Source organism: Chrysemys picta, chromosome 10 (assembly GCF_011386835.1).
Source record: "Chrysemys picta bellii isolate R12L10 chromosome 10, ASM1138683v2, whole genome shotgun sequence".
In the NCBI taxonomy this organism is placed as follows: domain Eukaryota; kingdom Metazoa; phylum Chordata; order Testudines; family Emydidae; genus Chrysemys; species Chrysemys picta.
The window spans coordinates 2,057,390-2,083,725 of record NC_088800.1 but is presented as its reverse complement, the minus strand read 5'-3'; the positions used below and the strand labels follow the sequence as shown (position 1 = coordinate 2,083,725).

Here is a 26,336-nt window from a genome sequence, read left to right as displayed (position 1 = left end):
CACCAAGAATTTACAGTAGAAAGAGGATGTTATGGTATGCCTCTGATAAATTCTCTAAAAATAAGAAAATTAGAGTAAGTGATCCAGTTACAAGATTAATTGCATAATAGTGAAGTAACTGAAAAAGGGCCCAAGCCTGAATACCTTGTACACCCAACCCCTCCCCTCCCAGTTATCAGCGATAATTTTGTGTTGTAATTAGCTGTGTATGATATTCTAAGATCAGAGTAGTACTTAATCCTTGTCATTCCACCCCATCATAGAATCCAATAAAATGAAAAACAGGAAAAAAAAATCTGATTACATTTAAGGGAACTAGATGAAAAGATTACGTAGATCAGAAGTATTTGACATTTTTAGAAGCTTAATTTTTTTAAAAAGACACATTCTCTCAGCAAAGCAGGATTATAATTATAAAAATCAGATTTGCAGCATGTTAACATTCAAGTATTTAATATGTATTATGGAGCAGTCTATATAGATTAGTTTTGTTGTGCATCTAGATAGTACCAAATCACCAATTTTCCCTACATTTCCTAGAAACCAGATTGCAATATCTCACATTCTAATTTTCCTCAGTGATCTGAAATCATGACATAGATACATGTATAAAATGAAATGTGTACTTTGCCTTAACCAAAAATACCAATTTTGTAATAGTTTTACTCAAAATGGCGTAAATTAGAACGCAAATGCTTAGGAAAATGATTCTAATCGGTGGTAACCATGTACCATTTTATTGAGTCACAGAGAATGTCCATGATTAACTTATTCAAGGTAGTTCCATTATGCTAGATTTATTTAGCAATGAATTAAAAAAATCCTAATACGGTATAACATATTATTTATGGTAATTTGGAAGAAATTCCACTCTGAAGAGGAGTTCATTGTTAAATTAACTTAAAAAATTCTTAGATTTACGTTTGAGAGGGAGATTAAAAAATAATAATTTAAAAATTGTGGGAGAATCTTGCAGCAACTCAAAAACAAACTGACCATTTTCAAATCTGTAAGAGTATCCATTATATTAGCATAAAAACAGGAGGGGTGGGGATAGTTCTGGGGTTCACACGTCTGCGCAAAAGCATATATATATATAAAGGTAATGTTATGTACATTTTATTTCAATAAAGACATAAGACAAACAGCGTAAAGATGCCCAGATGCCCTAAAGATAAATACATTTAAAAGATTCTCTTTAAAATGAATCTGTAGTATTTCTTTCCTGCAAGCAAAATACCTTTCTTTAAATACAAAAAAAAAAAAAAAAAAAATCAGTATTCTGAATTGCAAATGCTTTTCACTTTTTTTGCAGAAAATCTGCCATGATGACTTTTTTGTTTTAATGAATAAGGATTTTCCACAAAACAGGCTTGCTCTACATGCTAATTTTTTTAACAGTTCATTGACACAATGTGCTAGCTACATACACAACAGATAATATAGTAAGAAAACACTCAACCTGATGAAAAGTTAAAATCTTCATTAATACACTGGAAAAAGTTGACATAACTCATGCCTTTTAAAATCAAAAATACAAAATTAAATGTTTTCCTAAAAAGATTTTCCTTATTTTAAGGACTCATTTGAAAATGAAGCTGCATGTAATTTGTACAATAAAATTGTACAAGTAAACAGGTAATATACATAAAAAATTAATTGACATACTTCTCAATTATCAGTTGTCCACCTTTAATTTCCAATACTGTACTTTCTTAACAAGCATACAAAATATCAAACTTCTCTTTAGAAAAAGTGCCGTTCTGTGACATCCTTTACACAAAAACAGTCCAAGCCTGTGGCATGTTAATGCAGTCGAGAGGCAAAGCATCCTAACTTTTACAAATTATACCTTCCATAAAAAGCCTCCTGAAAAGGAGATTACACACCATTATAAAAATATCAACCTCTTGTGGTAGCTGCATTAGAGAACCAAGGCTTGAAGACTATTTCCATATAGCATAGAAAACCACTATGATAGCATATTAACTGCATTGGTGGCATGGGAGTGTACTGTATCACAGGATTATGCATAGTTACTATTAGGTACCTTCACTGTTACACAAAGTTTAAAACTGATTGTAACAAACAGCATAACAGGAGGTACCACCAGCCCATGCAAAACATCTTAAAATACTGAGCCACTGTGCAGAATACTTCATTCTTGGAGGAATCCGAAGGCAGCAGTAATTGATTTGCATCAAACCCAACAGGTTACCAAATAATTCTCCTTAAAGATTTGTATGCACAGTATAATCTGAGGTATTCCTTGTCCATCAATTGAGCGTGCCACTGCAAGATATTGTCTGTCCAGAGTACATGCCATCACAATGGTTTAAATATTCTGAATATTAGTAATTCTTATATTCTTATCTAGCCAGTCTCTTGATTTTTGAAAAGATTTCAACTACAGTAGAATATTACAGAAACAAAATATAAATGCAGGTATTTCTAAATGAAACTTACATGGACTAAAACTAGAGAATATTTTTAAACAAATATACAGTATGCAGGCAGACAAAGCAGGAAAACGGCCATTCAATTGTATAATAAAAAACTAATAAAATTTGGCTATTTCCAGAAAAACTATGAAGCGCCTCAACTAAAAGGAATGCATAATGAAATTCTAAGCTAATACAGGTCAAAAATGTAAAAAGGTTATAAACCTTAACAGGAAAAATAAAACAACTTTTACTGGCCATTCCTGTTGAAATGAGAATCTTAAAGTAACAGAAAAGTGGCTACAAACCCACTTAGAGCACCAAACAGAGAGAAAATAAGAGTCCATTTTCAATCTCTGTTATATCATAAAATCCTGTGTTTCTACAGGTCAAACTGCTGGTGGCAGAAACAGAATTCTTTATAAACTGCAGATGTCCTGTACATAAAAAAATTTCATTGGAGTTGCACTAGTTCTAAAGACTTTTCTGTTCTCGCCTACCTACTGTATTGTACTGTATGTATTCAATCTGAGATATAGAAAGTCTCTTTCTGTAACCCTTGATTACTGTTGGGCACCAAAGATAAGAAAAGCAAGACGGGGTACAAAAATGCAAAATTTCAACAGTAATGGCAATGTTTTTGTTTTAGTCCAAAAGGGTCCTGCATTTTCTCCCCCTTCAGTAATTTGATAAAAGGCTTGGTGTTTAATCTGGGGGTAGCAAGTCATGCAAGCGAAATCTGTCTCTGATGTGAGGTCGGACATCTTCATTCTGTAGAAAAAAATAAAATTACAGTTTTTAAAATAATAAATGTATCTATACTTCAGATTTCAAGAGTTACGTTTTTAAATTATGTTAGTATACATAATAATACAACACCATTTACAGTGCTTTGTATTTTCAAAGAGCTTTACAACATTAACTAATTAACATTCACAAAAACCCGGTGAGATAAGTAGTATCTCAGTTTTACAAATGAGGAAACAGATGTGCAGGTAGGCAAGTCACTTAACAGAAGGTCCCATAGGTAGTGTCAGAGCTGGTACTAATCTTCTAACCATGTACTCAACCCAATACATTCTGCTTTTTACTAATGAAATAATAAGTACTCCCTATACATATTTTGGATTATTGTCCGGACAAGACAGAGTTTTGGAAAGTTCCTAAGTAACATTTTCAGAAGTTTCCAAGTGATGTGGGCTCCTAAATCACTTAGTCAATTTTGAAACTACCTAGAGTGTATATGAAAAGAGATGAATACATTACTCACCAGCTCTACAAGTTTCTCCAGAAAAGGAATTAATTTTAGGAGTTCATTGTCATTTTTATCCATGAACCAGCTCTCTATAGGAATTCCATTTGAAAGCTAAAGTAAAATCACAGGTATGTTAATTTTTATGCTGAATATCTCCAGAAAAGACCACTGATGATATAGTGCATTTTGAACCATTTGGGTATTTGTGAGGAAACCCACTGCCCATGTTGATTGTCAACGGACAATTTATAAGAATATTACCATGCAAAAGGCAGAGAGGCCCCTGGAAATAACTGCATCCAAAAACCAGTACATATTAGTAACTGTTGACTAAGCAACCAGGAACCCAGAGGCTGTTCCCCTTCACTCAGTGAAAACTACGGCTATAACCCCAGAACTCTCAAAGCTAAAAATAAATAAATAATAATATATGGAGATATCCCTATCTCATAGAACTGGAAGGGACCCCGAAAGGTCATCCAGTCCAGCCCCCTGTCTTCACTAGCAGGACCAAGTACTGATTTTTGCCCCAGATCCCTAAGTGGCCCCCTCAAGGATTGAACTCACAATCCTGGGTTTAGCAGGCCAATGCTCAGACCACTGAGCTATCCCTCCCCCCATGCATAGGATTTTCCCAAGAAATACTAACAGATAAAGGGTCTAACTTCAGCCTTCCTGAAGCTCAAGTCCCTGAAAATCTGTGTGTACCACCCACAGCCAGACAGCCTACGTGAGCAATTTAATAAAACTCCAAAGGGAACATTGAAACGCTTTGTTAGTTATGACCCCAAGCACTAGGACTGGCTAGTCCAACCGTTCCTTTTTACCATAAGGGAGGTCCTGCAGGCCTTTACAGGGTTCTCTCCCTTCAAGTTATTTTATGACCACCAGCCGCAGGGAATTTTGGACTTGCTCTGAGATGGCTGGGAGGAACAAGACGTAGGTGCTTTAAGTATGATTCAGTGCATCATACAACTAAGGGAATGACTCAGAGACGAGGAGTGTTCACCAGAGGACATTTAAGAAAGGTCGAGTAAGTGCAGGTGCAAAATGATAATGGAGGGGCATGACTATGCGTCTTTTACCTGGGTGACCAGGTCCTTTTACTGCTTCCTTTGGCTGAGTCAGTTAATGCCCAGTGGCAGGGTCCATTTGAAGTTATTAATCAGGTAGGGCCATTGGATGATGAGATAAAAATGACAGGCAGAAGGAAGGAAACCAAAATTTACCATGTGACTTTTCTTAAACCTTAGAAGACGCAAGGAAAACCTGCTGATAACTCCCTTCCCTACGGAGCCTGAACTAGGACTCCAAACACCCAGTGGCCAAAACCCGACACCAACTCTTGCGGGTCAGGGACTTAGCGCTGTAAAGAGGAGGCAACTCTTCCAATTGACCAATGTCTTTGCTGCTGTATTTTACTCCTCCCTGGGAGAACACAGTTAATCCAACACTACCCTAGAGACCATCTCGGGCTAATGTCTCAGGGGGAACCCCAGGCCCTTACCATGGAGGCTGTAGTGTACAGTCTGAGAAGTCATGATGCAGGTGGGGATAATCAGGGGGTCAAAAAGTGAATGGCGGAACCCCATAGCTGTGATTCCCAAACCGGACAGTTCGGTTTTGCATCAATTTCAGGAAAGGTAACTCCATCTCAAAATTTGGTGCCTATCTGATATTACGGGTAGACAATTTATTACAGTGACTGGGACCAGTGAAGTACCTGAACACTAATAAACTGATGAAGAATTACTGACAGATCTCTTTATTTCCATTCTCACAAGAGAAAACTTCTTTCTCAACCCCTTTAAGCATTTCAGAACTTCATGGAGCCGCAACAGATGTTTTCCAGATGTTTACGAATAAAATCATCAGCCCTCATCATCAATATGCTATGACAGCGGTTCTCAACTGGAGGTCTGCAAGCCCTTTCAGGGGGACCGCAGGGCTCCGTAGCTGAAACCCATCAGCCCCAACTTTTCCCAGGCATTCATACTACATGCAGGCACCTCAGATGTTGACTTTGGCAAATCTGAGCTAAATCTGAGCAAGAAGCTATTCCATCAAGAAAAGGCTCACTCAATTACTGAAAAGGAGGCATTAGCGATTAAGTGGGCAGCCCCTTCTCCTTGATCACAGATCATGCTCCTCCATGCTGGCTCCATGACATGAATGACTGGAACCTGCACATAAGGTGGTGGCACCTAACCTAACAGCCCTATAGCTTCAGGGCCTGCTCGACCAAAAAAGAAAAGCTCATCGCATGTGGCAAAACGACATCACACCAGCAGAAGAAAACATCATACAAGCAACTCAAGGCTGAAGCCCAAAGGAAAATCCGTGACATCAGAAATAAGTGGTGTCCAAAAAGGACAAGGAGATTGAGCTTTATGCTGATAAACATGACATGAGGAGGGTTTTTTTCAGGCAAGAAGGGCCATTTACGGTCCATGCTCCCATGGACCCACACCACTCCAAGCCAAAGACAGGTCAACGTATTGTAAGGATAGCAAAGCCATCGAAGCCAGATGGAAGGAGCATTTTGAGTTACTCCTGAACTGTGAGTCAACTGTCCCTGGTGCTACTATTGAATCTATACCTCAACATGAAAAAGAATCTCTTGCTGACACCCCCCGCCCCTTGAAGAAGTAACACAAGACATTATGCAAACTAAGAACAACAAGGCAGCAGGGCCTGATGGCATACCAGCTGAAGTCTCCAAGTTGGAGGTGAAGAACTGGTAAGGAAGCTCCACAAACTTTTTCTTCATATCTGGTATAAGAAGAAGATTCCAGAAGACTTGAGAAACGTTAACATTGTTACAATTTTTAAGAAAGGAGATGAGTCAAAGTGTGGAAACTATAGAGGCATTGCTTTGCTATCTACAGCTGGGAAAATCCTTGCCCGTATCCTCTTAAATCGATTATTTCCCCTTGCTGAGGAAATATTGCTGGAATTTCAGTGCGGTTTTAGATCATCCTGTGGGACAACCAACATGATCTTCGTTGCCCGCCAAATCCAGGAAAAGTCTCAGGAGCAAAATCAGGACCTGTACTGTACTCACTGACATCAGAAAAAGTCCTTTCCTTCAACTGACTTCAGTTGGTTCTGGATTAGGATCTTGGTTCAGAAGCCCAGTTTACAATATGAAATTGAATCGTGCTGATGACATCAGTTGTGAGCAGTGGATTTCCCTGAACTAGTGCTGAATTTATAGACAACAAAACTGTATCACTAGTAGGCAGACTACTGTTTTCAACACCAGTTCTATTCTCTAATGTAGAGGGACTCCTGAGATTAATCTCCACTTCCCTCATGTCTATACAATTATGGAGACTGGATTATATATAGAGCATATTTTTGGACTAAATCTGGATCATGGAATGTATATTGAACACCTCTAGTACACAGAAGTATGATAGTTGTACACACTTCACCTCAACCAGCAATTTGTTTGCTCATAATTCTTCTACTAGTTCTGAAAGGGTATATTTTGTGAATAATCCTAACAGACTGGATTTTTCTTCTACTAGTTCTGAAAGGGTATATTTTGTGAATAATCCTAACAGACTGGATTTTTCTGAATTTCTAGAAGAGGTAATTGATTGAGTAAAAGTGTTAAAGCCCTTCTTATAATTAAAAATAATCAAAATACAAAGGAAATGTTGTGAGTATGGTGAAGTATTCTGAGTTTTCTGAAGAACGTTTGCCGCACAGAAATTCTTTTCACTTACATTATTTTACTTTTTAAAATTTTACTATTTTTGAAATGGTCAAGTAACACCTAAAATGTTCCTATTAAAAAAGTATCCTACATATTTTGAGGTGAATTTATTACAAATGAGTTAGGTACTTTTTTTTTTTTTTTTTACACCTAGCATTTTCTTAATTTACCTAGTTAAATTAAAAGTTTATGTTTTCATTTTCAGAGAAGGTTTTTACAAATTCTAAAAAAAGTGTGACTATCACAAAAATGCTTACCTGATAGGCAAAGGCTTGTGGTGAATTGTCAATTATGATCGTTTTTGAAAGATCTCTACCAAGGATATTTAAATCCTTTATATAATTTCCTTGTACACAAACACAATGCTCACGGAAAAGTCGATGCCTATGGGTTAAAGGAAAATTAATTAATTTAGTAACTTAAAAAATATGTTGCACAGAGAAAAGGAAAATTAAATGCTGCCAAGTGTTATGGAAGTTAAAATCTTAATTTTTCTTTCTTGATGTGCTTAGCTCTTCTTAAGAAGCTGCCCTTTTAAAAACTGGCTCTCTCTTTTGGGCTATTCTTTCATCATCAAAATTCTTAGCAAATAGGTAGACCTTATATTCAAGTATTGCCATGCCTTAACATGGAACTTGTGTGTTACTCTAAAAATATAATGTTTAAAACCAAAGAGAGGGATTAATGCAATTCTGTACTTTTTTTGGTAATTCATTTACCCACAACAGTTAAGATGCAGTATCTGACTGTCAGTGAGGTCCTGATTTTTAACCAGTTTTCCAGATGAGTTGACAGAGGCATACAAGGACCTCAAGCGACTTCCCAAGGTCATACCGTATGTCAGGGGTTAGCCCCTCAATGGAACCCTGGCTTCCTTTGCTCTAACCAGTAGAGAACAGAGCCTCCCTATCCCTGTACCTGCCAGAATAGAAAATACTAGAAGGAATGTTTTCTGTGGACTGTTACCTGTGTTGGCAATTAATCTATTTCAGTTACAATATCTTAAGAAAAGCCTCAAGGCCAAAACAGTCCATCAACTGCTTTTTTCCTCCAATTACCCTGCTCCCATTTAATTCAACAGAGAGAGGCTGTATAATAAATTAGAAATGTTTGGATAGTGTACAAGGATTCAGGTTGTTTAAAGTAGTATTAAAAATACAACTGAAGCTTCATCACCTTAACTATAGAATAAACTGACTTTCAAATATAGGTTACATTAAAATCATATTACAATGTAAATGCCTCTTTCTAAGCTTTACATTTTCTTATTATGACAATCTCTCTAAGGCTGTTCAACAATTTAGGAAATCTGATCAAACAAAATTAAAAAAACAAAGTTGTATCTGAAATGTTTAATTTCACAAAGGGGTGGAGCGCCCACTGTTACTATAAATAAGCTGATGGCTCAGTGACAAACAATTTGATATGTAGGTTCTGAGTCAGGTGTGTGGCATGCCTGACAAGTTTACCTTTAGGCTAAAGTCAAAACTAATCATGCCTTGATGTCAGCTTTTCAGTGGCACATGAATCACAAGTGTGGATCCAGTTCAAATTCTTAGAAGATAGTTCAGATGCACCACCCCATTTCATTATCTCCATCCTGTCCCAATACGTTTAAAATTGCATTCTGAGTCATAAAAATTAGAGCTGTAAAAGACTTTTTCAGAGAGACTTGTGAAGTGTTACATAAGTTACTCCCATTAAGAATGAGATAGCCATGTAACCTCCCACACATTAATGGGATAGATTCCTTCAGTACTTATAATTCCTTTTTATATTATTCATATTTGATTATATTTAAAGACTTTAATCAAAAACAAATTTATAATGCTGACTAAATGAGATAAAATGCATCTAAAAACATTTGTTTAGGTTTCCTAAAAATAATCTAAAAGAATATTATTACTGCATGTTAAGGAGGACACTGGCAAGATGAATATAATAGTGGTGAATCTGTGAATAAACAACTTTTTAAAGGTACACGAAATATGTCCAGATTCCACACACCAATACTGAAGATCTATTTAACTGAAACACACCCAGTTTAGATTCCATAAATAGATAAAAAGTAGTTCTGTATTTATAGTCCTTAAATAGAAACTCATAGATTTCACGGCCAGAATGGCCCATTGTGATCACTCAGTCTGACTTTCTGTACAACACTGGCCGTACAACTTCCCTAAAATAATTCCTAGAGCTAGGCTAGCATATGGCTAGAGTTGTCAGGATTAGATTTTTATCAGTAAATGTCTGTAAATGTTGATTTCATCATACACACACAAACCAACAACAAAAATGGGCATTGATAATAATCAAAATGTAGATAGGCAAAGTAAGGAAAATGCTGCTTGAGAACTTATTAGAGTTTGACTTGAGGATATTTATTTTGTATATTTTGACATGGGATGTTGACAATTAGTGTTTTAACCGTTATAAAGCTTTAACTTTTTGAATCTTAATATCGATCATTAAATTACTGTCTGAGACCCCTATTATCTGACTTTCCCCTAATCTCCTGCAACCGTGAAAACTTAAATCAATAAAAATTAAAGAAAAAAATGCCTAAAAATAAACAGATATCTGCCAAAATTATGAAAAAAATAAACATCAAATTCTGCCAGGCCTAAATATAGCGTTAGCTTGGGTGCAGAATCTATACACTGCAAAACATTATTATTATGTGTCTGACTATAGCATGTAAGTGTCTCAATCATCGACAAGGGCTCTGGTGTGCTGTACATACAAGTAATAAAAAGACAGTCCCTGCCCCAGAGTGCTTAGTATTTACAGAAAAATATCTATTAGGTGAAATGCTTCTAGAATACTGAAGTTTTAGAAAGTATAAAATATTTGGATTAAAATAAGTTGACAATATATCTTTAAAGCCTTAAAGTAAATTATGATTGGCGTCCTGTACTTTAAAAACAACAGGAGAAATCCTGATCTCACTGAAGTCAATGGGAATTTTTCAATATACTTCCATGGAGCTGGGATTTCACCCTGTTTTCTGAGCTAACATGATGCAAATGAGAAGTTTACAAATGAGCTCTTGGGCATAGTATCTTGCATTCCCTAATCAGAGAAGGTGGAAATTATTTATTCCCCTTAATAAGGATATCACATTTTGAATGGATCCCTGAGGATTTCCCCTTTTTTTCTGCTTTAACTTTCCCATCCAAAAAGTCTATCATCCTTCCAGATGAGGATCACTATGCAAATCCCTCCACCAACATTTCCTTAAAAATCTTGAGGAACTGTTCTTGAGCAATGCAAGACACTCTCCTACATCATAGCCCAGGGTTCAGGTAAAAGACTAGGAAATGAACAAGGCTAAATAACTGTTACCAGAATCATCAACAAATCATTTCATGCTTGAATGAAAGATGCAAATATTTTGATCCTGCAAATAACAGATTTAAAATTAATTTTATGAATTGTCCTTTAAAAAGTAGTTCATTTTAAAAACTCATCAAATAATGAATTATTTTCTGTCAAACTATTTGTTTTCTTGATATACACTTAAAAATCAGTCAAATATTGATGATGTAGCAGAGAAACAGGTGCTAGAAGAATTACATTTGTAATGAGTAACTCTCAAATATGTTATGATGGATCAAGGGACACATATGCTTTAAGCGTCAGAATGGAGTACAACAATGATTAGGGTTTATGTCTTTATCCCTTGTACAATAATTCAATTACCTTTCTACCTCTCATTTCCCCCCTTCATGCATACACGCTTGGTCAATTTAGTGAGGCACACTACAACAAAGAAGTTAATGTGTAATGATTGATTTCTTAATTATAATTTTGTGAAAAATAAATTGGTTAGCCTAACATTAGATATTTACATGAGTTTTTAATCAAGTTTACCTGACCAGTTGCTTTTTAGGGTCTAGTATGTTCAGTAACTTGTCTGCATACACCTTCTTAGAAGCAGTAAAAAGAATGATCTATAAATTAGAGGAGGAAAAAGTTGCATCATTACTGCATTATTTAGCATCATATAAATGAGTATATATAATATAAAAAGAAATTTCAGGGAAATATCGAAGTATTATTACCTCATAAATCTGAGACATACGTTCCAGGAATTCTCTGAAGAACGGCCTTAACCGCACATAAACCTATAGAAATAAGAGATGGATTTGATTTAATTAATACAGAAAGATTCAAAGTGGCTTTACTGTAGGGACAGCTGAAGCTATAGATAATCTGTACAGATTATTAAATAAAAATGGTCATTATGAATACACTTAACAGAAATGATAGATTACTCATATAGTAATATTTGAGCATTCAAAAAATATTTCAACCAACTTGCAATATCACTCAACTCTTCTATGAGTGAAAAGGTAAAATGGTAAAGTAATCTTTATCTGATTTACTGGAAAACTTGATGAAGTCAGAAATCATTTTAAAAATACAGGAACCAGGCAATTTCTTAACTAAAAATTGTATTTTGCAACTCTGATCCCTCAATCTGCTTCAGGTTCTGTCTGTCAGTCAGCAGCCACACTGAACTTTAAAAGAAAATCTTAACCACAAAAGAAATCGCACTGTCAAATGGCAAACCATCAGTGTTACCCAGCATAACCTTAACTGCTGCATCTTGAACATGGCAGAAAATCTAAAATTGAATTAAGACGACGGATTCTTAGACAGGATTTTAAGCTGTCATATACCACTGGCCTTGTGACACTGGATTTTACAATTGGCAAATGGAAATTTCTACTACTGCTGAGTAGGGATGAGATACTGGACACCAGGATCAGGGAGGCCACCAAAGGGCAAGGAGGATTGTCCTCTGTTTACCGTTTTTACAAACTTGTTTGCATATAGAGCTGCACCAGTTTAAGTAAAGGTGTTATTTTAAACCAATTACTTAAACTGGTGCAAAAGACTGTGCAGGCACTTTTATTTTGTTTTAAACCAGCTTTATTTTTGTTTACCTTTAAGTCAATTAGGAACAAATTTAAGCTAAACTGAAATAAGTCACTCTTGTACCAAAATAAGAGTGTCCACACAGGGTTTGCACTGATTTCACTAAACTGGTGTAAATTTTGTGTGTAGGCAAGGTCTGAGTACTCAGAAGGAACAAACAGGGAACTTCACAGATTAATAGGAAGTTCCATATCATCAACAGTCATATTGCAATGGATCTTGGTCTTCTGATGGAAGCACACATTTCTTGACCACTGAAGACCTGATCTTACTTGAACAGAAAGCTTTCTACAGTGTTTGTAGCCATAACCAACTTCTTATCAGGTCTAGGATTTTTCCTCAGCTTTCCAAATCGGTCTTTTGTCCTATTCAAAGGATCCCCTTTGTACGTCCCATATTGGACTCAACAGCAGGGAGAGCCCTTCTGCCGGAAGAAAGATTCTCAAAATGGAGCAATGCCTATGAAGATCCAAAGTTGCCCCACACTGATGATAAAGTTCTTCCTGGATCTCAAAGGGGTTTGTAGCAGCCACTATCTACATGACTTCATTTGCCCCTCTGACAATGATACCTTTGCAACACTGGACATCCCTGTCTACTGTCCAAATTTGGACAGTCTTCAGTTGGGTCTCACTATGTCCCAGAAAATTACAGCCTCTCTACACTGGTGGTCAAACAGGACCAATATGCTCAAACATGTGCAGTTCACTCCTCCAGGTCCATGCTGGACAGTGACTTCAGATGTATCAACAAAGGATTAGGGAGCACACTTGGACAACTTAATGGTTTAAGGACATTGGTCTTCTCAAGAAAGAACACTGCACAGCAATGTACTGGAATTAAGAGCTGTTCACCTGGCCCACAGATCGTTCCTTCTTCATTTGCAAGGGAAGACTGTGCAGGTAGTAACAGACAATAAATTAGCAATGTATTATATAAACAAACAAGAGGTTGCTCCCTCCGCCTTTTTGTATGCGGAGGCAATAAAGAAATGGGATTGGTGGATCCGCCACAACATTTACCCTGTAGCAATACATTTGGCAGGGGAAAACAATGTGGTTGCAGATCGCCCCAGGAGAGATGCCTTCTAGATGCATGAGTGGTCCCTGAAGAAGCAGTTGGTTCAGACCTTTTCCAGATGGGCTCGACCAATCATGGACCTATTCATGACAAGTTCTTCACATGCTTGCACATGTCCATTCCATTGTAGGTGTGTGCAAGCCCCAAGTACAGTCGCCGGAAATTTTTCCCTTAGCGGTATCCATCGGGTTGGCCCTGGCACCATCTGGTGCTGCACGTCCATCGGGCTAGCATAAAGGGCCTCGCTGACCCAGATGCGAGCTCTCCTTAAGTCCTGGCCTTGAAGGTGACTTTTCTGTTCTTTTGGAGTCTCTCACCACGGAGTGGGGTCTCTTCCTCGTGGAAAGGTTCACTTCTGAGGCTGACCCATGGTCCTCACTCAACAACGCTGAAGACACTGGCACAGTCAGAGAAACCGTGACCAAAGGATGCAGGACTCTCCAGAACAGCAGACACAACGGAATGACTGTCACTGAAGGGAAAAGACCTGTGGCAGGTATAGCAGGTTTTAAAGCCTGGGATCTTTGGAATAACCTAAGCAGGAAAAGGACAGAAGAGATGCAACTGCTGAAAGTGAAGGTTCTGGTGACAAAGGAAAGGGATTAGATGTGGGAACCTCTCCCTCAAAAAAGCATAAATGTGTGCTAAAACATTAAAATTGAAAAATTTTAAAAAAATAAAAATCTTGAAACTAATTGTCAATCCGAAGCTCTTGAATGACACTCAAAATCTACCCAAGAGATTTTGCAGGGAAGAGTCACTGTGGGCAACCAAAGCTGCCTCATTCGCAAACAGGAAATCTCTCAGAACCAGCTCTTTCCCCTTGGCTTTCACTCTAATTCTTGCTATGTTGAACAAGCCTCCGTCTAGTGTGGTTCGAAGATCAATGCCATCATTGCTGTCCTTAAATGCATGAGAGAGCAGGAATGCAAAGTAGAAGTTAAAGAACACAGAGGTTAGGACACACCCCTGTTTCACCCTGTTGTTGATGTCAAAGGCACTTGATTTGTAGTCAGCAACGATGGCCCAGTGGTTAAAATGCTAACCTAGGTCTAGACCTGGGTTCAATTCCCTCCCCAGACTGCCTTTGTGACAATGGGCACTTGTCTGATTCAGGGAGGGGATGATGAGGGCCAGGGAAACCATGCGGAACTTCAGCTTATTTAGGCACTTGTTGAGGTCTCGCAGGTCCAGAATGGGAGGTAGATCGCCTTAGGGATTAAAAAGTATTGGGAATAAAACCCCCTGATCCTGTATTCTAGAGGAACTTCCTCTACTGCCCCCAGCTGCAGCAACCCTTGAACCTCCTGAGCAAGGTGACTCTCATGAGAAGGGTCCCTGAAGAGGGATGGGGAAGGGGGGGGCAGAAAGAAGGGTAGAAAGAAACTGGAGGGTACAGCCCTGCACCACTGTGTTCAGGACCCAACGGTCTGAGGTTATCGCAGTCCATGCAGGGAGGAAAAAGGAAAGGCAGGTGGAAAAAAACAGAGAAGATGGATCCAGGGAATAGTCTGGTGGGTCACCCTCGGGCGCACCCTCAAAACGGTCGCTTATTCCAGGTGGAGCCTGACAGAGCAGGGGGTGGAGGTGGGTGGCGCTTGTAGCCCTTGGCTTTCTTGTAGGGCAGATCATGCCACGGTTGGTTCCCTTGTCCCTGAGGCTGCTGCGGTTTGAACCGCTTACGTGCCAGGCCTGGGACATACCAAGCTGCATAGGTTAAAGGACTCCCGTACCACGCTGAAAATGCTGGGGTGGTACGGGAGTCCTTTAACTCATGCAGCTTGGCATCAGTCTGTTTTGCAAATAGGGCCTGGCCGTCAAAGGAAAGGTCCTGCATTGACTGCTGAGCCTCGGTGGACAAGCCCAAGAAGAGCAGCCATGAAGCTCGCTGCATGGAAATAGCGGAAGCCATGGTGCAGAGTCCACCATGTCTGAAGCCCCCTGGAGGGCCGCTCTGGCCGCCGTTGTGCCCTTCTCGAGATCGCCCGGAATTCCTTCCTGGAGCCTTCAGGGAGAGAAGCCTCTAACTTGGCCATGGCCTGCCACATGTTGTAATCATAGCAGCCAAGGAGGGCGTGGTGATTGGCCACTCTCAATTGCAGGATGGAAGACGAATAAACCTTACATCCAAAAAGATCCAGCCTCCTTGAGTCTTCATTTTTGGGGGTAGCCCCGGATTGATCTTGCCTTTCTCTGTGGTTAACTGTCTCGCCCACAAGGGAATTGGGGGCCGGGTGGGAGTATAGGTACTCATGCCTTTTTGTTGGCATAAAATACTTGTGCTTGGCCCTTTTGAAGATAGGGGGCAAGGAGGAGGGAGTCTGCCAGAGGTCAGTAGTAATCTTTGATACCCCCTTGTGAAGGGGTAAAGCCACCCTGGCAGGGACTGAGGAGCAGAGGACATCAAACATGGAGTCCGAAGGCTCTTCCAACTCCTCAGCCTGGAGCCCCAGGTTAGATGCGACCCTCTTCAATAGTTCCTGGTGCGCCTTAGCATCATCCTGAGGAACTGGGCGAGGACGATGCTGGTACTGCAGGAGCATCCACGTCCATTGGTGGTCCAGCAGGCTGCTCCCCTGGGTCCTCCTGGACCTGTGGGGTCCTTCCCCCCGAAGTCCCAGGCACTGGAGGAGGTCAGGATGTTGAGGCCACTGGCCTATCCAAGGCTCCCGACACCAAGCGGGCAGCCTGGGAAGTATGGGTGACCTCCCAGGGGTTCCATGGATACCATGATGCCAGCCATTGTGCTTGGGGCCATGAGACAGGTTTTGGTGCTGATGATGTAGGCGGCACCACAGGTTGCCCCACAGTTAGGGAGCCCTGCTCAGTGCCAGAGCTGTAGCTGGAGCGGTCACTATCCAGCGACCTGGATCTGGCGGAGCGGCAGCTCTTATCTGACCTGGAGCCAGACCTGTCCGAGCGAGACTACCGTCTTGGTCGGGACCTTGGGGACTGACAGTGTTTGGCGGATCGGTGTTGGAAACCCGGCGATCGACACCTTATGCTATCTGACCAGGAAATCGAGAGGGACCGGTAGCTATCACATGCCAGTTGCTGGGAGGAACTCCTGGAATGCAGTGATCCCAGTCTCAGAGACCAACAACCGTCTCTCAACAATCGATCCCTCAATTGGTCACAGGATCTGAACCGAGCTCTCTGCGACACGAGGGATCAGTCTCGCTGCTCCTGTCGGGGGAGGACGATAAAGGAGAGCACGCCTCAGTGGGTCTGCGCCAGGCTACCATCGAGGTATGCCTCGAATCCTGCTGTCAGTGCCCAAAGTCCAGGGACCAAAGAGGGCTCCGCTGAGCCTGCCTATCTGAGGTGTGACGGCTTCAGGCCGGCAAGTGGTGGCAGGACATCCCACGCAATGGGGAATGGTGCCGCTGAGGCAGGGACATACACGGAGGTCCCAAGGTGTGCTTACCCCAAGACCTGGGTACCGCTGGAGCCGGTGTGGATGGCATAGGAAACATCAGGATCTCCTGAGCTGTCTGCAGAGCCTTGGGCATCGACGGCACCTGGAGTTGACGGAGGCCTGTACCACTATCTGGAGTCGCAAGCAAACATAGGAGTGCTCAGCTTGAGCTGGGGCCTGACTTCCTGAAGGGGGCGTTGAGCTGCCCATTGTGGGTCTTGGCTAACCCCCAGCCCTCTCTTTTCCCTTGCTGGAAGTAGGGGATCTTCCCCTCCCTATCTTCTTTGGATTCTTGGACGGAGCCACGGAGGGGGATTGGTGCCAGCTCATGGATGGCGACGGCAGAGCACTGCGCCCCGATGCCACGGTGCTCGGTGATGAGTTGGACTGTTGCTCCAGTGCTGGAGTGAGTGCTGACTCCATCAGGAGCGCCTTCAAGAGACTGTCCCGCTCCTTTTTCGTGCTGGGTTTGAAGGACTTGTCGCTTATGTACCCCTCGCCCAAGCACCTTAAGCAGCTACTATGTGGATCGCTGACAGGCATAGGCTGTTTGCAACGATTGCAGGGCTTAAGCCTGGGGATCAGGGCATGCCCCGTCCCCCGGCTGAGTCCCATTTGGGACTAACGAAGAGTTTGAGAACTACTACTAAGGGTAACTAATTCAACTACTAACTATATACAACTATATTATAGGTTTTCAAAGTTCGCAAGAACAGAGAACGAAACAATGCTAGCCGAAGCAGCAGACGTTCCAGCACTGTCATTGGCGGCAAGAAGGAACTGAGGGTGGAGGGAGCCGGCAGTGCCCTTTATACTGAGCCATGCGGGAGTCACTCCAGAGGGCGCCAGAGCTGGTCCCCTATGGATACTGCTGAGGGGAAAACTTCTGGCACCGGTGCATGTGGCGAGCTCACACACCTAATGGAATGGACATGAGCAAGCACTCGAAGAACAATACATGGATCTGTGAAATTTGTAACAAGCTGGATCGCTCCCAAATTCGGCTTGTCAACAATTAGCGGATTCATCAGGCACCTGACTAGACATTTTACACATACACCATGATCCAGTAGATCAACAGTTGCTTATAGGATTATGGCATTCTAGTATTTGTGGTCCCAGGTTAGATTAAACTGAACTTTAAATGTACATTAGATTTTAATCCCCACACATCCCCTGTCATGGTGCTAGATCCTCCTCCCTCCCCATTTTGTCAGGGATGTTTTTAGTAAACGTCAGGGACAGGTCTTTCCGTGACTTTTTGTTTATTGCCCGTGATCTGTCCATGACTTTTACTGAAAATATCCATGACAAAATCATAGCCTTACTGATATGTATACTCAACCTTACCTCCATATTAACATACCTTTCTCTAAGAATTTCCCTGTTTGTTTTTAATTTAAAATTTCATAACCCAAAGAGAATATTATCATGTGTTATTTCCAATTGTTTGAAGATACGAAATATCAACCTTCATTTTTTTTTTTTTACCTTAACTTTTATGGTCAGTTCACTGGTGTGCTGAGACTCCTTTATGCCACTCTGCAGCCAGAGCATACTAGCCAGTTAAACTGCATTTACAGCTGCTTTGTTTCACCAGAGCATAGCAAAGCAACTAGAGGGTATATCCCAGTTTCCCTATCCTACAGATCTGCCCTTTCTTCTGTCACTCCCTACGTATCCCAGTGCACACACCCCAAATGCCCCCTCCCTACTTTCTTCTACATTCTCCTTCATACAACCCAAGTTTCCCTCTCTCCTCTGCACCCCAAATTCCCTTGAACACGTGTACCCTTCCCACCTGCATCCCTTCATCGTCCTGCATACTCACACACCAGTTTCTGCCCACCCTCCTTCACTGCCTACATTCTCCTGCCCATGCGTGCACACATACAATCTTGCCCCACCCCGCCCCACCCCCAACTCCGGCACTTTCTGCTGAATCTGGTGCACCACGTAGTTTTTGAAAAGAAATAGCTATGATTAATGGTCATTTTTGCCATTACTTTCCATAACTGAGGCAGAGATTTGCTCAGTTGCCCCAGGCCACACTGAGTCAGTGGCAGAATGAAGATGAAAACTTATAATCATACTAGACTGTCTCTTATTTGCACAGTAAAGTATTGTCTCAATGTGGAGAGGTACTAGGAGTGCCTCATGTTTTTAACGTAGTAGGGTGTAGAGAGTAAGTTACAATCATAACAGGTAATAAACAGAGGGCTTGATTGTGTCTAATCTGGTGTACAGGAGCAGGGAAAGAGATAATGACACAAGGAGCCTTACCTCTAGATGCCAAAATGCTGTGGCTCCACTCCCACGGAGTGAAGAGGCAAGTACACCTGTTGAACTGTCCCTACAGCGTGCACTACCTGGAACCCCTGAGAGGGAATGCCAGCTGACTAAATCAGGATTCCTTATGGGGTTCCTGCTGTACTGCACCCCTTCAGCTCGAACCATGACTTAAAAGTCACAACATGGACCAAAGCATTTTTGAAAATGTATACTAAAATTTTTCAAGCCAGCTGTCAGACTTTACACTATTAGCCAATCTTTGTTGAGAAAACCAAAATTATTTGTAATTACACCACTACCTCAACATAACGCTGTCCTCGGGAGCCAAAAAATCTTACCGCGTTATAGGTGAAACCGCGTTATATCGAATTTGCTTTGCTCCACCGGAGTGCGCAGCCCCGCCACCCCCGGAGCGCTGCTTTACCGCATTATATCTGAATTTGTGTTATATCGGGTCGCGTTGAATAGGGGTAGAAGTGTATAAGTGTTTGAAAATGTCATCAAGTGGCTAATTTGGAAAAAGCATACAGCATTTATTTTATTTACTATACAGTATGAAACGAATTCTTCTAAAGGAAAAAATAAATCAAATGAAGAGCTATGGAACTCAAGAAACTGGGCTTTTTAATGTGACTCTCAGAATGAGTATTCTATCTTTTTAAGACAAAAATGATCAATTACAAGTTTCAAAACTAGTAAGAATGAAAAAAGTAAACAGATATTTTAAAATAGCTTCATAATGATATCCAGTAATTTGCAAGAGCAAACAGAAAAATTAAACATGATCTGGTTAAGTTAGCTAGTTAATCTTTGTTAAAGAAGTTATTTTGTTTTTTAATGAAAACTTTACATTCTCTTAACAAGGAAATGGAGGCATTAATGATCATAGGCAAAAATTTGAGCCATGTAGTTTCTTCCTATATATAGTCCATGTAACGGTGTATATCCGACTTCCATCCATGAAAACATGTACAACTCCCGCCCCTACAATGTTTCCATATTGTTACTATGTTTTTTCAAACAACAATGCCAGCAGCTCAACAACAACAAAAATGTCTGTGCAGAATAGGGGTAGAAACTGGTAAGGACATACATTTTAGTTAAATTTCTAAGGAATTATTACAAACAAGAGGAGGAGGAGAAAATATTCTGTAATACAGTAAACACTTTCACACAGCTCTAAATAAAAATCCCATAATTAGCTAGACAATCATTAAGACTTTATCATACCAGATGAACTAACTACTTATTTTTCCCTTCCTTCTTTCATGTCCCACAGAAATATCTGTCTGGTTACGCAGATATCAGATGATGATGACTACTAGCAGCTGAAAGCCCAGGCTGTTGCAAAGATGTGACAGTTGGGCCAAGTAATCCACCATCTGTACAGTCTCCCTCATACAACCAATGAAACCAGTGCATTGCATTTAGCTATAGCATAAGGGTCGTGATTGGCTCAGTTACCTCTGATGTCACAACAGCCTGAGACTCTTGGAATGGCATAGATACATGCCTTGCTTTCACATGGATGTAATTTGTAAAGTCAAGTGGCTGAGAACTTTGTAGGCTTCCGAATGACACACTGAGTGACAATCCTGGAATCTTATTATACGAATAAGCAACAGCAACCTAGCTAAATAAACAGCTTGACCTGTATTTTAATAGAAGTAATCAGTAAAATGCTATTTTACTAAAGGAAGAACGTAACAGGAGCAGAACTCCAGATATGTATTTCCTATTACATTTGATGTCATCACTGTGCATGCTTTAGGGGTCGTCTTCCTCTGTCCTTGAAAGAAATGCTGAGGAGTTATAGGTCAATGAAGTTCAGCAGCTCTGGATTTGCAACTAGACTCATCTTACCCAACTGTAAGAGACCCAAGATGAAGATCATCATATAAATGAATAGAAACAGCAGGTTCTTAGTTGATTGTGGCTCTCCAAGTGAGAAAAACATAGTTCTAAAAGTCCAATTAGATCAAGGTTAAGAGATCCCAATCTGATCGTAGCTTTCTTTGTGAGTGTCTACCACGGACTGAAGTCTGAACAACTGATCCAAAGGCTGCTGGTTTTGTTGCTCTTTTAGAGAAACTACTGGGATAGCATTTCACCAGAAGGGGAATGAAAATTCTCAGCTATTACTCTGATAGGATGTGGCAGGGGTAAGTTGAACAATCCTGTTATGTTTGGCTGCAGTGGAGTAGAGTATGTGAAATGGCTTTTGATTAGCTTCTATTGGGCCCTGTAGCTGAAACAGGAAGATCAGTGAGACTGTTGAGCCCAAGAACTAAGTGAACAGAAATCTCTTGACTGGGTAAGGCCTACTTGTAAAGGGAAGGTATTCTCTGGATGGAGGAGGGAGCAAGATGACCTAGTGTCTAGGATTGGTGGCTCTGCAGCATAAACTAAATACAGTGCAAACCTCTTAACCAAGTAACAAAAGGGAGTGCCTGACACAAAGTGCTAATACATTATAAAATAAATCCATACACTAGTACTAAAGAATTAAACATTTACTCTTTTTCTCCAGAGACAGAAGTATTGTAGCATTCAATATATACTATATTTATAATCACTTCATTACTGCAGCATTGTTGGCTAGTTTTGGAATATACTTCAAAGTAAGCTGCTTGCTCATCCACCCTCCCACTACTGCAAAAGTATCAGTTCATGGCCTTCAGTTAAGTAGAGAAATAATAATGGTATGAAGCCCAGATCTCTATTTGCATAATTATTAGTGAAACTGGGTGTGAGAGAATGGAGAAATCCTGTAGGAAAAGAAGTCCTGAGCTAAGTTTTACTCTCTCTTAAAAAAAGATTTAAGCATGTTTTTGATCATTAGTTTCATAGTATTTCTTAAAGAGTCTAACTGAAGGTATTAAATGTTCAGAGACTAATAGAAAACATCTTCACAAACTGATTTTACATGTCAGGTATTGTTTTCAATGAGCTACACTGTATTGTAGTTTATAAATACATAACAGTATTTTCTTACCTAATAATCTGTCTTCAACTTTTGCTCAGACATTTACTTCCTCCTTGCCAGCAGGGAGGAGACAACACCAGTGAAAGCTTAAATGACACTCTATGGGCGAGTTTGGAGAACTGAAATTCAGATGGGCCTATTGCATAGGAGATGACCAAATTGATAATTGAAAGAATCACTTTTCAAAAGCAGATGAAATAGTGAGTTATTGTCTACAATACAAAGCTAAGAATGTATGTAATATTAACCAGTTTCTGTTCAGCAATTATCTGAAGAGGAGACTTCTCTTTTTACCCATAGCCTTAGTTAATTACATGTTTTACGGTTATAACTAAACTCTTGACTGTTTAGTCTCCTGCTTATTGTCCCTCATGTAGCAAGAGGTGAATGTTTTCTGGGTTGCCATGTCTGGTGTATAAGCACCTCAATAAAATAAACAGATGGTTAGGAATCCTAAAACAACATACTTGATGTAGACACAGGCTGTCCTTATCAAGTCTACCTTGCAAAGGTACTGCTCCTTTGCAATTCTAAACTTGGGAAATAACTAAGGCACAATAGATGAAACTGCATCATCATCTGATTGGATAAAAAGAGGCACAGGCTTACGTACAATGTTAAATACAGATATAGAAACCTTGTAAGATAGTCTTTCCATTGACTTAAATTTCCTTTTGCTCAGACCCTAAGCTGGCTCTCAGCTACACTCAGTAAAACACACCATCACCAAAAGAGCATAGTTATAGCCAGAAATACTCAAATCATACTGAGAGCCTCAGAGAGGGAAGGAAAAAACAGGCTTGAATCTATTTGCCCCCAAAGAATTAATTTGAAGCTTCCTCCCCAGCTCATCCAGGAGGAAACTGAGAATGGCAGTCACCAAATAGGAGACAAGTTAAGAAACCCATTAAAAAAATTATTTTAGTTTCAAAATTCCAAGGGGTTTTATATGCAACAATGAAGAAAAACATTTTTAAAATTAGGAAAAATACCTGGACAAGTGTCCTTTTAAGGTGCCTGATGACTGGCTCATTCTCCAAAGATACTACAGAGGGGTCCAATATCGTGCGAACTACATGGAGGGGAAGCTGTTGCCTCTCCCAGGTACATCACACAAAAGGACCTGAGAACAATAGCCTGGGTCAGTGCAGCATCTTTGGCAGTTGCTGGAACAGATCTCCTCTTTCCCATGCTTGTTCCTCTATGGTATGTCAATGTAAAACATATAAAGCTAATAATACTGCCTGAAGCAGGAAAAATGACTAGCAGTTTCCATAAGACAATCAAAAGTAACTGTAATCACCAAGTAGCATCTAGCTCGGGCGGAAGAGGTGGAAATGTTACCGGCAAAGGATATGCAAGACTAGGTGCTAGATAGAAGCTAGTTAACTTCAGGCTCTGAAGATTAGCCTTTTTCACAGTAAGAAATGATCAACCAGCATGAATTGGTTTCCCCAGGCAGGGAAGAAAGTTAACAGTTTGTGGCAAACTATTACATGGGAAATGATACTGCCTGAACTTTCAATGTTCCTGCCTCCATCTGCTGGTAAGGAGAAAGGCTGCTATAGAATACTGCTGCTAAAAAGAATATTTACATTTTCTTACTAATCATTGTTGACATTTTTACTAGTAATCATCATTACCACGTTGTAGTAATAAAAAGTACTCCACAATACTTCTAATACATGACCACCTGCCTTTCAAAATTTCAAATCTGCAGCATTTAACTCAAATGGCTGTTTAGATGCCAATCAATGTTTATCTCTCTCCTGACAAGAACATATTACATATGCATGATGACTTTATCTATTAAACAAACAAAAAGGTACATTTTTCCTATATATTTCTAATTACCTGGTAAATGACATCTTGGAAAAGCACTGGAAAAGTGAGTGCAGCATCCTCTAGCTCGTTTAGACTACAATGCACTAATGTTTCATCCTAGAAAAAATAAAATAAAAAGATCATACTAAATTAAGAAGCTTTTATGACAGGATTATTGAAAATGAGACTATTTGCTTCGTTATGTTCTTTTGGAAGGGAAATATACTCTATAATTCAGTATGGTCAATTTAATTTTGAATGTATTGCTGCTACGGTTTGAAAGACAGCTATTAATATATTATACAATTCATTAATGTTGCAAAGCTAAAAGAATTTCATTTGTAACTGTGGCACTAACACAGAATCCCAAGAGAAAGAAATCTTGATTTTACAGGTACAACAAATTCCTCTTATTTAATACAACTCTGTTCCTATCAGTTTGAAATGAGTACTCAATTCATATGACCCGTGTATAACAGGTTACATAGCACATGATAAAACAGTGCTTATAATGTCAATCTCAACTTAGTTGTTATATAATGAGTCTTCCTAAAATTATTTGTTTTTTTCCCCCTTCATTAAAAAAATTAGACTTCTTTATTCATTAAATGACAACTATATATAGCCAGTGACTGAATTATCCAGTAATAACTGCTTAAATACAATAAAATGGATCAACAGAGGGTGAAAACAAATAGTTCTAAAGAGAAGCATGCTTTCTTCTCTGTGAGAAAAGTCCTCTCGGACTTAAGGGAATCTCACTGGGAGACTCGTCCGTTTGTAAGTACTGTATTTGATCAAATACAGGTGATGCTGAATTTTCTCCTTTATTATATCTGATTTTCTCCACTACTCTTTTGGGAAGGTCCTCTGGAGGTCAGCTAACTTTTGTTCATGAAGATTTTAAAAAAAAAATTGAAATGTTTAAGAAAAATGTTGAATCATGCAACAAATGCAGTGAATTTTCCTTTCTTGTTACTCAGTGACAGTTTCTCAAATTATTTCTTTAAACTTGGTGTCTTTTTAATTGAAGTTTTTTAAATCTGTTTGAATACTTTATAGTCTTTCAACATGTGCATTTAATAAAAGGTCTCTTTTTAATAATGGGAGCATCATGTTCCCAATGTGTCAAATATGCAAAATAAGTGGAAGATAAATTCACTCTTCCCCCACTACACTAACTCATGTCTATATGCATATTTACCAAGTCTAGAACTAAAGAGAATTCTGGTGTGCTTCTTGTTTTCAGTGGAAGAGCTGGCTTCCTATTAAGTTGTTCTTCAGTTAGTGGTGGAACATGTTTGATGAAATAATATCTAAAAAGGAAAGAGAATTTGTTGTATAACTATGTTCACATTACCTTAACTGACAATACAGTAAGTCAACTAAAGTAATTTAAAGTAATCAAGACTAAGAAATAAATAATTTAAACTGAATATAACAAGCCATGACCAGTCACAATATACTAGTTTTACAATTAGCAGTTTTCAAACAGAACTCACCACAGCAAGCAAGTTCTAAACATGACAAAGTACTTGCTCAAATTCAAGGTTTTTTTATCCAATGCCCAAAATTATAGAAGTAATGTTTCAGTAAAAATATTAACACTTACGGATCAAAGACTTCCCAGTCTTCTTCATAGGTGGCTTCTGCATGAGCTGATGAGTAACCACTGTCTGGAGATACTGGTGCTAAAATTCAATGGAAATGCACAAAACAAAACAAAAAGCCCCACAAGAGCTAGTCTTATTAGTGCAGTTTTAAAATGTGAAAATTTTGCACTTAATGCGCAAGTCTTCATAGCAACAGTGAAAATTCTTCATCTTCTTCTCCTCACCTCAGCCCTACATCTTTTAGGGTGAAATTCACCTCCCAGCAGTGAACCCACAGAAATATATGCTCTACTTAAATACCAATTTTGTGAAACTTTAAAGTGAGACGTAAATAGTGCATAGGCTTGTGATGGCCCTGTGCACAATGGTAAATTTAATGTTTCTAGAATTTTCATCCAAAAAGGACATGATGATTCTCTTGAAGAAAACATTGTAAATTAAAGAGGGACCTATATAAATCTGTCATTTGTCTATGTTATTTTGGTGACAGCAACCAAAGGGTTGAGAACTTCTTTTTGGTGATGGGCATTTCAAGAGTTTACATTTTATTTTAATACATTTGGCATTAAACATACTGAGTCAGAAAATCTGACACTTGGAATCACAATATTCATTTGAATTAGGCTTTATTTAAATGTGGAAGTCAACTGAGCCACACCAGGAGTGGATTTGGCCTGAGAAGTTTACAATGAGATTCTATTTTTTGCCAAATAAAGTGTGTTTCCTAGGCTACTGCTCACGAAAATCGGCATGCAAGTA

At 39.5% G+C, this 26,336-nt stretch overlaps 1 protein-coding gene across 2 annotated transcripts in view; it reads right to left on the bottom strand.

The window, feature by feature from the left end:
• Positions 1 to 1,103: 1,103 nt before the first annotated feature.
• Positions 1,104 to 26,336, bottom strand: part of CTDSPL2 (CTD small phosphatase like 2) — a 68,654-nt gene continuing 43,421 nt past the window's right edge. For both annotated transcript variants that reach the window (XM_065559100.1, XM_065559101.1), the window contains 8 exons: positions 25,577 to 25,655; positions 25,169 to 25,280; positions 23,995 to 24,081; positions 11,485 to 11,547; positions 11,294 to 11,373; positions 7,678 to 7,804; positions 3,712 to 3,807; positions 1,104 to 3,212 (listed from right to left, as the gene is read on the bottom strand). In XM_065559100.1, the coding sequence (XP_065415172.1) occupies positions 3,147 to 3,212; positions 3,712 to 3,807; positions 7,678 to 7,804; positions 11,294 to 11,373; positions 11,485 to 11,547; positions 23,995 to 24,081; positions 25,169 to 25,280; positions 25,577 to 25,655 (710 nt within the window). In that variant the 3' untranslated portion in view covers positions 1,104 to 3,146. The remainder of the gene's footprint in view (positions 3,213 to 3,711; positions 3,808 to 7,677; positions 7,805 to 11,293; positions 11,374 to 11,484; positions 11,548 to 23,994; positions 24,082 to 25,168; positions 25,281 to 25,576; positions 25,656 to 26,336) is intronic.